Source organism: Protopterus annectens, chromosome 1.part2, assembly GCF_019279795.1.
Source record: "Protopterus annectens isolate FY-2018-M chromosome 1.part2, PAN1.0, whole genome shotgun sequence".
NCBI classification, from domain to species: Eukaryota; Metazoa; Chordata; order Ceratodontiformes; family Protopteridae; genus Protopterus; species Protopterus annectens.
The window spans coordinates 824,297,713-824,312,169 of NC_056727.1; the positions used below are offsets into that span (position 1 = coordinate 824,297,713).

The 14,457-nt window shown below is 37.6% G+C and overlaps 1 protein-coding gene across 1 annotated transcript in view; it reads right to left on the reverse strand.

Moving 5' to 3' along the window:
• Positions 1–14,457, reverse strand: part of RYR2 (ryanodine receptor 2) — a 6,224,161-nt gene that overhangs the window by 4,877,647 nt on the left and 1,332,057 nt on the right. The window contains exon 3 of the mRNA XM_044059048.1: positions 9,186–9,290. Coding sequence (XP_043914983.1) covers positions 9,186–9,290 — 105 coding nt within the window. The remainder of the gene's footprint in view (positions 1–9,185; positions 9,291–14,457) is intronic.

A 14,457-nucleotide genomic window follows, 5' to 3' on the forward strand; every position in this document is an offset into this window, starting at 1 on the left:
TATTCATATATTTACTTATTTAACATTTGTTGACCGGGAAAGTCCAACTAGGACAGAGCCTATTTTCAATGGAGGCCCAAGGAGAACTGCTCCAGACACGTCTTTGAAATGTGGGAGGAAACTGGAGTACCAAGAGGAAACCCATGCAAACACAAGGAGGACATGCAGACTCTACAAAAAAGGCACCCAAAGTGAGAATCAAACTGGAGAACCTATTGCTGTGAGGTGACAATTTTAACCATTGCACCACTGTGCCAAGATATATGTGTGTGTGTGTAAATAGATATATGCATATATATATATATATATATATATATATATATATATATATATATATATATATATATATCTAATATATATATATATATATATATATATATATATATATATATATATATATATATATATATATATATATATATATATATATATATATTTATAGATATAGATATAGAGTATGCACATATACACATATATATATATATATATATATACACACACATACACACACACACACACACACACACACACACACACACACACACACACACACACACAAAACAAGCAACATTGACATCAGGTGTGTGAGCTCGACAATCCCTGGGTAGGAGAAAATTCCATTTCCCTTGGACTGTGTGATCTTCCTATTATTATATATAAGCAGCAGGGGGTATGGGAGTGCAGGTGGGCTTCTTCACCCACTCAACAGAAACACTTGCATTTGGTTTTGCCTGCTCTGGGGTAATCCACACAGTATGCGCAGAACAAATCAACTTTAGGTGTTTCATCACAATAACATTGATATTCTTACCAGCTGCCCTACAGCTATATAAATATACATACATATATATATATATATATATATATATATATATATATATATATATATATATAGATATATATATAGATATGTGTGCAAGCTACTTATTTTTTCTCGTACTGTTATACACCTTTTTTTGTTGACATGAAAAAAAATTTAAAAACAGATTTTCTTTGTCAAAATACATGAAAATGAAAGCTTCCACTATTTAACCATAGTTGCCAAAACCAAAATCTAGGAACTCCGACAATTGCCAAATGATAAAGCACAAAAAATAGTTCCAAGATAAAATGCATGTCACGTTCCAACTGGTTAAAATCTTCCTTTAATGTGGTATAACAAAATAACAAGTCGAGCGCTTTCATCTACCATCCGAACACTTGTCTATTAAGAGAGGGAATTGTCAGACCCAACATGTAATATATTTAGGGAAATGTACATCTTGTACTAGTTATTATGTTGGGAAAACGGAAAGAAGATTGAAGAATCGAATATATGACCATCTTTATTGTATTAAAAGAAAGGATAAAAACAATGCCCTATATAGACATTTAGAAGGAAGTAAAGAATGTAAGTCATTTAAGTTTGCTATTTTGGAAGTGGTTAGGACTAACCCTAGAAGGGGTAATATCAAGGTCATATTAGGGGAGAAAGAAATCAAATGGCAAATTAGGTTAAATGCGGCCACCCCCCCCCCAGGTTTAAATGAATTCATATCCACCAAACCTCTCATTAAGTCATAATTATATTTCAACCCTTCAATATTTTAGTATTTTAGTATTATACTTAGTATTATAATTTAGCATCAGTACCTCAGAAATATATATCAGTTTGGACCAACCGTTCATTTTATGTATTTTATATTTTTTAATCTATTGTTCTATTTATTATTGTGTGGTAGTAACACAACACTTTTTTATATTATATAGTAGGGTAGAATATAGAATATAGGGAGATTGAGCTATTCAGGCACCATAGAACAAGGTAATGTGTGCATACTGATTTTGTGTGTATGTATTTTTAAATCAGTTACTGTTTGTATTAATTAGTTGTGCTAATTAGGGCGGGAATTTACTTGTATAAAATGGGCTTGACACAGTAGACAAGTGTTCTGATGAAATCTACGGATGGTAGATGAAAGGGCTCAACTTGTTATTTTGTTATACCACATTAAAGGAAGATTTTAACCAGTTGGAACGTAACACGCATTTTATCTTGGAACTATTTAACCATAGTTATCATTACACAGTAGAAGTTTTCATGTACATGTATTTTGTTTAATGTTCAAATGCAGAAAGGTAGCTAGATCTTTTAAAGGCCAGGATGAGACCGTCACTTGCGAGCAGCCCCCTCCCCACCCTACCTACAGAGCAAAAAAAAATATTTTTTAATAGAGTGGTGAAAAAATGCCTTGACAATAGAATTTCACAAAAATATAACAGACCAAGAAACTTAAAAGTATGTCAAACCAGGAAGTTTTATTGAAATTCTAACACATTTTCAGAGTCAGTCATATAACTGCTGTGTTATGCATAACCAAACACAACATAAGGAACAAAAGTTAGACGGGGTCAGAGATTTTGTCTGATGATATACAGCAGATAGATGTGTTTTGGATTGGATCTACAGGAAGTTCTAGCACCACATTGGACAGTAATAAGATGATAGACTTTGTGACTGTGTCTGTGCTGTCGATATGATATTATTAGTATGCAAATATCGATAGATAAAATTATTGAGCTATCACTTGAATGTTGTGCTACAATAAAGTTCAGCGTTGTTGAACTATCTTTCTTAAAAGCTACACTAACCATTCATTCTTTTTTATCATGCAGCTTATCGGCAAGCAGCAACTGGACTGACAGCAAAGGTAAATGCATGATTACAACCACTCATAAATAGCATGCATTGTGGTAGAACACGCTTTATAAGAAATGCATATTGTTAACTTACAATGAAACTTTGGCTATAAAGAGGGTGATCAAAGCACAGTGACCAACACATTGGGGTCTGGGATAATAATTACATGTGCAGGGAACTTTTTCTGGATAAAGGGGTTGTTATAGGGAATGTCATTCCTCAAAGGTGCCCGGCCCAACTGAGAGATGTGGTTTTCTCACTCATGTCCTTTCTGATGTGTGCACTATCATTGTTTGGTCAATATCTTATGTAGATGAACAAGGCATGCAAAGAGTATTAATTTGTGCAGAACCATGCCCCTCTGTTATGATGTACACACACACACACACACACACACACACACAAACACAAACACATATATACATATATATATATATATATATATATATATATATATATATATATATATATATATATATAAAGAGAGGATAATTTCTGAGAGGAAGGAAAGGAATTAATACGAAGCTAGGAGGGTAGTGCAGACAGTAGGGCCACAACAAGCACACTGTGACGTTCTTGTGTAAACCTTCTTTACCATATATATTGTCTCCTGCTCATTTTCCTGGAGCTCAACAAAGCTTGGAGTCCAAGCCTGCATTCCAGAAGTGTTTTACTTGTATCCAGTGCCATTCAGGGAAAGTTAAATACCTGTGATGATAAATCACACAAGTTATTTTGAGTGATCACTACTGTTTCCTGCTTTTATGTGTCCATTTCACTGAACATTTTGTAAAAAAAATGTTCTTCCTCTCACTGTTACTGCTGTAAAACTGTCTTGAAATTGCCTTCAGCAAGGGATTTCCATCTAGTTGTTTAAGGGGTTTGTGGCACCCGTGGGTCTCTTCCACTGTGCTGTATTCATCTTGTGGCAGGAGAAGTTTGCCTAGTCTATCTGAGTAGGGAAATACACAAAAGGCCTTGTAGCGTGGTTGTTTTGTAGGCTGGAGGGCTCATTAGTTAGTTTTCTGATTTTTCTGTGCTGCTAAAAATTATGCACATTTGTGTGGGTTAGCCTGCAAAGCAGCAATATATCATAAATACCTTGTGCAACGACAGGCTTACAGCAGCTAGTTGGAGACAAGTGGCAATATTTACAGATTTAGTAGAATTCAGTTCTGTGTGAATATTAAAGTAGGAAGCCAATAAAGCAATTTTATTAGTCTTTGCCAACAAAGCACCCTTACTAGACTTCAAACCCCAATATACCACCCCTTTGTAGCTCACAAATCAAAGGACTGGACAGTATGGAGATGCAATTTCCTATCGTCTGTCTAGCCAGATTGGTAGATATGGGCATCTTGAGACAAAGTAACAGTTGTCTCATGTTTACTAAGAATCACTTAAACCTTAAGGAAGCAGACACAGTACATGAGCAGTGTATTTACACAATGACACTGGAGGCTAAACTCTCGCACACAAGTGCACACCATGTTGTCAAAGCCACAGATGCACAACGTCCACTCAGCACACACATAGACTAATGTATGCTGAGGCACTTAAAAACAATCTGCCTAAACAACGATAGCCTAGCACATCCATTGTCAAAACTATGCCTCAGCAAGCCCAAAGGCACTCAGAAAAAACAACACCTAACACCACAAAGACTGTCACTTTTAGTAAAGCCCCAAACACTAAGGCCCTACAGTAAGCAAACACACTTCCCAGGACTCTGGTCATAGGTGGCTCCATTGTAAGTTATACTGATGCCCCTCTAACCAGGCTGAACAAGGAGAATATAAATGTCAGTATCTTATTTGGAGCCAGGATCTGCCAAATCATGCACGCACTCAAGTCATGATGTTACAGAAATCAGTATGATTTTATATATATATATATATATATATATATATATATATATATATATATATATATATATATATACACAAATGCACAAAACAATTTCATCTTTCAAGCCTGAACGAGTGTTATATGCATTCAATCTTTCTATATCTATATATCTATATATATATATATATATATATATATATATATATATATATATATATAGATAATATATACATATATATATATATATATATATATATATATATATACACACTTTTCAGGTAAGAAAGATAAAATATTTTGCAGAGAAAGCATAAAAATAGCCTGGTAGTCTAAATGCGAGAGGTAGAACTGAGAATTTTAAAGATCACTATGTTGTGACCAACTAAACAAGCAAAATAAAATCTTTCACACTACAAAGCAAAATCAAAAGTTCATTTCTCTCTGCTCAGCCTGACTGGCTAACCAACAGCCATAGTAGCTGGGTAATGCTGGCACTATTGACAGTTTTCTTGTCTAGATTAATTAGCAACAGTCTCTTCTTTTTTAGTAATAGTATGAACATGCAATCCAAAATTGCAAAACAGCTTCCTTTTATTTGTCTGCAATAGTTGAAATAGGGAAGACAGTCTGTTCTCTTTCTTTGCAGTATTAGGCACAGGTAACCAAATAGTTTGCTTTCTTTCTCTACATCCTTTGCAGCATTAAGATCAAGCAATGAAAGTTTGCTCTATTGTTTCACTTTGTAGCAATATGAACAAACAGCAAAAAAGTGCAATCTTTTCTTTCTGATGTTTGTTTGTGTCTTTCGGCTTTTCCCGGCTAGGGGTCGCCACAGCGGAAACTCCGGTCCGCTAATGATTGGTAGTTGATTTTTACGTGTCAGGTTACCAGCCCTGACACACAACCTTCAACGAAGGTACGCCCATTCACGCATATCTCCACGCAGAAGACGCTCTAGTTGAGAATCGAACCGAACAGCGTCTTACTGTGAGGCGACAATGCTACCGCAGTACCACCACCGTGGGTATCTTTTCTTTCTGATGTTACAGTATTTAAAACTGGCCTGAAGCAAGCAAGAAAGAGCAGTGTTCCAGATGGGCAAAAGTTTGGTTACTTCCTGTTACTCTTTCCTAACAGAGACAAAAACTAAACTGAAGATGACCAAAAAACAGCACTTTCTCTCGGATGTATCCTGGTTAGCAAGTGGGAATTTTAGGTTTAGCAAAAGTTTTAAAATGTGATCTCCAAATGTAACAGTGGTATTTGTAGTAATACCTGGTATATTCTTTGGGTTAAACTCAGTGTGCAGAGAATGTAATGACACATATTGGACAATCTTTAGGGATAACAACTGGTCCAGGCAGGCAACGCCATAAAAGATGACAAACAGAAAGTCTGTTGCTGCTGATACAGTTGCAAGCTTAAAAAAGTGAAGTTTTTACCAAATTTCCTCCAGTGTACATCAATAATACAAAAAGAATGACTTGATGTCAAGAATTCCCTTCCTTCTCCTCACTAGTGCTGTGGAAAATGTGATTTTCCATCCTCTCACTCAGTCGAGGTACACCTTTCCCAAAAGCAGTGTACCCTTCTCTCCCACTAGGTTTTCTAGACTCCTCCAGAACACACTACATGAGTATATCGTGCTCTGTAACTTTCTGCCATATTGATTCTGATCACTGGTTATATAGGCCTCTGCCTCCTCTTAAAGCTAATTACTTGTCTAGCAAGTGAGAGTTTAAAGAACCAGCTACCTACCAAAACCACAGTTATGTTATAACACCTGTAACAATTCTCTGCTATTCTAGATTTTATCTACCCAGCAGTTCTACACCCAGTTATATTTACAGAGGTGATAAGGTGTGCATAGCTTTAATAGCATCTAGGTACACTGCTTAGCATAGAATATTAATGGTGCAGTGATGCAGCGGTAGCAGTCGCCTCACATGAAGAGGTACCCTGGTTTGATTCTTGACTGGGGTGCCTTCTGTGAGGAGTCTGCATGTCCTCCCTACATTCATGTGAGTTTGGTCTGGGTGCTCTAGTTTCCTCCCACATTACAAAGGCATGCATCTGGAGCATTTCTCCCGGGGCCTCCACTGAAAAATGGCTTTGTTCCAAGTCAGACTTTCCCAGTTAACAAATGTTAAATAAATAAATAAAATAAACTGAGCCTGAATTCAGTACCTAATTGATGTTAAACGCCAATGTCACTGTGTTGCTTTTTAAGTATCCTGAGATTACATCATCCATTCCTGAATAGTGTCTTATCATAAATCTGTAGTGAAGAGTGCTCACGTAACACACACAACCTGGTCTTTGTTTTTCTCCTCTCCCTTGAGAACACAAAACTCATCTTATTTACACATAAAAAAGGTCAAGATACATAAAACATAGTAGTAAATACAGAAAGTATCAAAGTACTAAATACAGAAAAACCAAACCAGGATAAGCTGTGAGTGGCATAAAGATAATCCAGTGTAAGAGACAACTGTATGAAGTCCTAAAAACCGCCATTAAAAACCGAAGTAGATATTAAGTAAACACCAAATAATCAGCCAACATACTTCTCAACTATCCAGATTTTTGCCTCATATTTTTGGTCAGATCTTCATAAAATGTGAGATTTTCTGGCAAATCATTGAGGACTGAAGTCGCTAAATAATGATAGTGAAAGACATTTTAATTTCAAACTTCATATCTTTATGAAAATATATAATAATGCAAAATATGCTATTCTACTAACTAAGTTTATATCAGAAATATTTAAAATTTATCCTTATTTTTGGGCATTTGCACGCACCCATTATTTTTGGTTTGGTCCAGACTTCTTGCATTGAGAGATTGAGAGGTAGGTCAGTCATTAAAAGGTTTCCTTGCTCCACGATTATTAGGTTAAGCACTTTTGTCCATTAACAGACTTCATCAGCCTTTTAATGGCTGATCATTTGGTGTTTACTTAGAATCTACTGCAGTTTTTAAGGGCTGTTTTTTAGACTTCATACTGTTAACTCTTACACTGGATTACGGTTATGCCACACATGCCTTATTCTGCTTTGGTTTTCTTCAGTTAGTCCTGGGCAGGGATCCTCAATCCCTAACAGGTTTGGATGAGCAGCACTGGTCTTTTGCTCTATTACAGGTGACCTGTAAAATTGAACTGCCAAATAAAGCAGATTATCCATCTTTGAGTGGTCAGTTTTACACCTGGAAGTAATGTGTACTCCAGCTGTTCCCTGCCTTGGTTAGCCAATCATACTGAACCATGCAAAAAAGGATTTTTTTCTGTCATGCCAGAAAATATCTCTATTATATTGCTTTATCATATGCATTTCACTCTGCAAATATCTGCTTCTGTCTACTTTCCAGGATTACTATAAATGATTGCACAAATTCTGACTATACCATTAGAAATTCCAAAGACAATGAAGCCCTAATTTGAGGTCTTTTCTGTACCAACCTTCATTTAGTCTGTTGCCCTCTCTTTTCCATGCCTTATCCAGTATTCAGAATCCTTCCTTGACTTGACAGTCTGGGAGGACCCATCTCCAATAAGGTTAGTGAGAACAACCCCATAAACTAAACTCTGAATTCATATGTTTCTGTCTTCTGCCTAACATTTCACACTATCTGCTCAATAATAAGCAAATCCCTGAGTTATGAAAATATGAATGTGCATGGAAAAATAAGAATAAGAGATTATAAATAATTGTTAGTGTATCCATTGCAGTGGATCCTAAACAAACACGCAAGTGTCCCTTTGTTTCTCACACCCTGAATTCCTAACACGGTTAAGAAATTCAGCACCGAGCAATGCCTCAATGTCATAAGGAGCTATGGCTATAAAACAGAAAAGCACCAAAAAGTAACTATAGACGGGAATGAGTTAAATCATTTCCATGATAAATTCCATCACGTGCCCAGCAACACCTAGCTGGTGTGAAAATTCTTCAACTCTGTGGATTTTGGTATATCTAGACAAGTATTGAGGTACAGTGTTATCTAAGAAGGGGGTGCTGCATGTTGGTGGTCAACTGCAGGACCACAGACCTCTGACAGGAGGCATATGCACCAGTTTAGTATTGAAGGAAGACATGCTTGGAATGTCTCTTCACACTGCCCTCTGTTGGCCACTCTTACTGGAAACTGAGCTCAGGTCAAACACCTGGACTGCACTGCACGTATGTCAGAATGATGCCTGCCTTCAATGCCATAGTTAGAGTTTTACAAAAGGATACTATCCTCTTTCTTGAGACTATTAGAATGAAACATAGTTATTTCCATGTATTGTACTTAGATGAAAAAAATAAGCATGTGTCTTTACATTACATTACTAAGAATGAAGTTCTTTAATGATTTTGTGCAATACTTTCTTTGACAATGCATTTATGTAGTTAAATTGTGAACTGCAACATTTATACTATAACAATATCTTTTCCATGTATTAAAATTATTACTATAAATTTCATGTTTTTTTCTTTCAGCACTGTAAGACATAGCTATAGCGTGTGACTCTTTCAGACACTACAGTTCTGTTGAAAAAAGTAATAATTTCTCCTTCTTACTACAGTCGTTGCTATATCAGTTTGGAAATATAACCAAACAAAACATTCAACAGAAGCAACACTGTTGTTGCATTAAATATATGTTCACTTACCCCTTCAGCTTTTTCTTCTGTGTTTGCCAACATCTCCTGAAGGGCCCGCACAGAAAGGGACTGCTCCAGGACAAAGGTGCAGATAGAAAGATCAGGTGGGACATTCTGCAAAAAAGAGACAAGCTGTTTTAAATGTGTATTTGACTGTTAAACATTAAATGTTAATTCATTTTCTATAGAAATATGCAAGACTATTAATTAAGATGGCATAACTTTTTAACTGAAAATTAATTGCAGAGCATTATTTTTCTATTGCAGTGATTACTTGTTCAGAGAATGCTACAAAGTTCAGAAAGAAGGATCTTCCATTACAATGCCATATTGATCTCTATCTAGGGACAACAGGTCTCCTATCTCGTTTTGCAACACCTCTATGACCACAATTTCCATTACTTTACCAGGCATGCATGTTATATATTGAATTGATGAGCCAGTAATTATTTGCATCCGAAAGTAACTTGTCACTTTTGAATGAGAACCATGAATGTTTGTTACCACATTTCCAGTACATACCCATCTAGATAGGTCAGCGGCAGACAGCTTTGTAATATCAGTCTGAAGACTGCAGTATGCAGCTAATATACTCTTTATAAGTGATCACAAACATATTTAGTGTGGTTAAATTATAGTAACATTTTATTAAGTAATCAATTTGTTGTTCAGTAGCTCTTTCCTGCATACTGTAGACACAGTAAGAATAAACTAAGAATTTAGTCAGCTAGTTTAAGATGGAAATAAGAGAAAATAAAACTAGATACAACAATTAGAGCAGCAGGCATCAGTCTTTGGGGCATCAATTTAAAGGTTTCAGCTAAGTGATGTCAAAAGAAAAAAAAGAAAAATTAGCTACTCACAACCGTCAGCTTTCATATAACTGAAAAAATAACACATTTTGGAAACTGCATTGCCCACACATAACCTCAGGAAATCATACTATAACACACCAGAGTAATACAAAAATAAACAATACCCTTGTATCAATTCTCAGTCTCTTTTTTTTTCTCCTTATTGCAACATGCATCTTTATGATATTACCAGATTTATAACTTGGCTTGGTGGTACTGGAGTGGACAGCCATAAAATTCCATTTTACTTGCTTTACCTTACTTTGTTTGGGTTTGATGTAAAAATATAACTTTCCCTCAGTGAATTAACAAGAGAAGTAAAAAGCACTGCCAGAAGAATGTAAGCCTGTAGAAAGATGTGGAAACGTCATGTCACAATAACTATAGTCATCCCTCCCAAAAGGCAAAAACAAGTTACATGTTTTGTATGGGATAGGAAAGACTTCTGACCAATACACAATATGCCCTGATACATTAATCAGTATGTTACCTTCTTCCCATGTACAAAACATGAAGTACTGTCATGTAGACATGAGCTGCAAAATACAGATCCTGTCAAGAACTCCACTGTAGATGTACACTGTTAGGAAACAAAATGCTGCATAATAATTGCACATGCAAGTGAGACCTCTGTAGGTGTGTTATAGTAGATTGTAGATTTGTAGGTCTGTATTAATCTTATGGATGAGTAGCCATTGAGAAGCTTAGCTGTAACACCCGTTGGTTTTTGAGAATATAATGCTTATCCCTGGCAAAAAGATTAATTCCACATGGCCAATTAAGTGGCATAGAGAGATAATGCTTTGAATATGACCCAGACACCAGACAACAGATTATCTGAGTTGTTTGGCTTCTGCTACATACCTACATTCAACTGCATTACTAGTTGATTTAAGTACAAACTTGCAGTGTTAAAGATTGTAGTGCATTTCATTTTTCTGTCTATTTAATTGTTTAATTGAATAATGTGTCTGTGTCTCTCTGTAGTTATTTATTTTTCTATTTAACTGTTCATAGAATACTGTGGTTTCTCTCTGTCTCTGCAGTTAATGGGGGCTATTGTGTTTCACTTCATTGATATTCAGTGTTAAACTCTTAGCCTAGAGGGTTTCTCTGCATTTATAAGTGTTAGTGAAATATCTTTGAATTTATTACTGCTGAATACCTGAGTTGTTTGGCTTCTGCTACATACCTACAATCAACTGCATTACTAGCCAAGTTAAGTACAAACTTGCAGTGTTAAAGATTGTACTGCATTTCATTTTTCTGTCTATTTAATTGTTTCATTGAATATTGTGTCTGTGTCTCTCTGTAGTTATTTATTTTTCTATTTAATTGTTTCATAGAATACTGTGGTCTCTCTCTGTCTCTGCAGTTAGTTTCCCACACACCCTCCTTGTTCTTGTTTTGGTATTAATCTTGGTGGCTTTGGAATTGCCCGCCCCTCCTGTAAATTTGTGTTTGAACACTCCTCCTGGGTCTATCTCATTTTCTCACTCAACTGAGTACAGTGAGATCATATTTTGACTTCAGACACTCCTACCAGTCCCATCTGTTGAGCTCTGTCCCAGCCCTATTCCAGTCTAGTGTCACTAGCTCACTCTACCTAATATAGATAGAACATTTGTGAAGGGCAGGCCACTTGGGTCCTTAGCCTTAAATTATCTTCTGTTTCTCCTTTCTCCCTTTCCAAATAAAAACATTTATAAGCTTGTTTCCTGCCTTTCCTGTAACGAGTCTAGTCCAGATACAGATTTGCTGTTACCAGGACTGTTTGTAAGCTTCTGAGCCCCCAAAGCCTTTCTGTGTTGGAGGGAAGCCTTCTAGCTTATCAGTAGGAGTGGTAAGCACTAGGTAGCCTATCTACCACAAGAGTGGTTTCTGGCCCAGAAATTGTAGTTTATGGGACGTTTGGGCAGTTTTTCCATCTCTTTCAACTTTCTGGTTTAAAAGCAGGTGTTTGTGCTTGTTTCCCACCTTTCCTGTAATTAGTCTAGTCCAGATACAGATTTGCTGTATCCAGGACTGTTTGTAAGCTTCTGAGCCTCGAAAACCTTTCTGTGTTGGAGGGAAGCCTTCTAGCTTATCATTGGGAGTGGTAAGCACTAGGTAGCCTATCTACCACAGGAGTGGTTTCTGGCCCAGAAATTGTAGTTTATGGGCCGTTTGGGCAGTTTTTCCATCTCTTTCAACTTTCTGGTTTAAAAATCTGTGTTTGCGCTTGTTTCCCACCTTTCCTGTAACTAGTCTAGTCCAGATAGAGATTTGCTGTATCCAGGACTGTTTGTAAGCTTCTGAGCCCCACAAGCCTTTCTGTGTTGGAGGGAAGCCTTCTAGCTTATCAGTGGGAGTGGTAAGCACTGGGTAGCCTACCTACCACAAGAGTAGTTTCAGGCCCAGAAATTGTAGTTTATTGGCTGTTTGGCAGTTTCTCCATCTCTTTCAACTTTCTGGTTTAAAAGCCTGTGTTTGCGCTTGTTTCCCGCCTTTCCTGTAACTAGTTTAGTCCAGATACAGATTTGCTGTATCCAGGACTGTTTGTAAGCTTCTGAGCCCCCCAAGTTTTTCTGTGTTGGAGGGAAGCCTTCTGGCTTATCATTGGGAGTGGTAAGCATTACATAGCCTATCTACCACAAGAGTGGCTTCTGGCCCAGAAATTGTAGTTTATTGGCCATTTGGGCAGTTTTTCCATCTCTTTCAACCTTCTGGTTTAAAAGCCCATGTTTGCGCTTGTTTCCCACCTTTCCTGCAACTAGTCTAGTCCAGATACAGATTTGCTGTATCCAGGACTGCTTGTAAGCTTCTGAGACCCCCCCCAAGCCTTTCTGTGTTGGAGGGAAGCTGTCTAGCTTATCAGTGGGAGTGGTAAGCACTAGGTATCTACCACAAGAGTGGTTTCTGGCCCAGAAACTGTAGTTTATTGGCCATTTGGGCAGTTTTCCATATCTTTCAACGTTCTGGTTTAAAAGCCCGCATTTGCGCTTGTTTCCCAACTTTCCTGTAACTAGTCTAGTCCAGATACAGATTTGCTATATCCAGGACTGTTTGTAAGCTTCTGAGTCTACCAAGCCTTTCTGTGTTTTAGGGAAGCATTCTAGCTTATCAGTGGGAGTGATGAGCAGTAGGTAGCCTATCTACCACAAGATCCAGGTACAGATTCTTAGTTTTAGCACTTGAATTTGCTTATTTGTGCCCAGCACTTGTTCAGAAATTGTTGTTAGCATTAAATAAGCTACAAATTACTACAGCACTCAACCTTCCTCTTTATCTAGAGGAAAACAGTTTTTGTACTTACTTTCCCCACTTGCTTAGAGAAAAACAGCTCTTATACTCACTTTCCTCACTTGTGTAGAGGTAAGTAGTTTTTTATTCAGGCATGTCCAAGGGCCAGCTCCCAGTGTTCTCTCCTGTCTATCTGATGAATCTGGGCATCTTGGGGCAATGTAGCAATTGCCTCATGTACACAGACAACCCTCTCCTCCAACCACCCAAAAACACAATCTGTGAAAGATGCACTTATCTAGCCAAACTGGAGGTAAAGCTCTCTCCAACCAAGACTGTACTTGACAGTCAAGAGGAGAAGGTAAACACTTGCACCACACTCATCACATATTCCCACTAAACCTATACTACCAAAATCCACACATAGAAACACAAAAACATTCACGGAGGCTCTCAATAATAATCTGCACAAGCAAAAGAGACCTCCAAAGCAGAAATGCAAGCAACCTCCACACCCCAACACAACCCAAATGATACATAGCCTACAGACTCAGTGTGCCACTCAACCACAGCCCATACGGCAAAACAACGTACCCAACACACTAGTCATAGGTGACTCTATAGTCAGGCACACTGATGTCCCAGTCACCAGGCTAAACAAGGAGAAGGTTACTGTCAGGTGCCAGGATGAACCACGTAACCCACGCACTCGGGTCACTCTACAACAAGTACAAATATGACTCTGTCATTGTCCACGTTGGTGTGAATGACCTGAAACGTATCTCCCTGGACTACATGAAATGAGACATGGAAGAGCTCTCCGATCTTGTAGCCCAGGCAGGTATGACCCTAGCCCTGAGTAGCATCCTGCCATCGCCCAGAATGATACCGCAGTATAAGGACAAAATGATTGACTTCAACAATTGGCTAAGCTTCTGTTGTCATTCTAAGGGGATCCAGTATCTGTCTGCCTAGGATGACATGGTCGACAGGCCACGATGGTTTGCCAGAGATGGCCTGTACCTGTCACCCCTGGGATTCTGGATACTGGCTAAGGCTCTTGCTGCCCCTATAGTGCCTTTTTTAGGCAAGGTTCAAATGATAAATTCACCACCGTAACAGGAACAGGCAAGCAAAAACTGAGGGTAATGCTAGAAGTCTAAATCTCAGAATGCACTCCCTTGAGGCACTCCTTAAAATGGAGA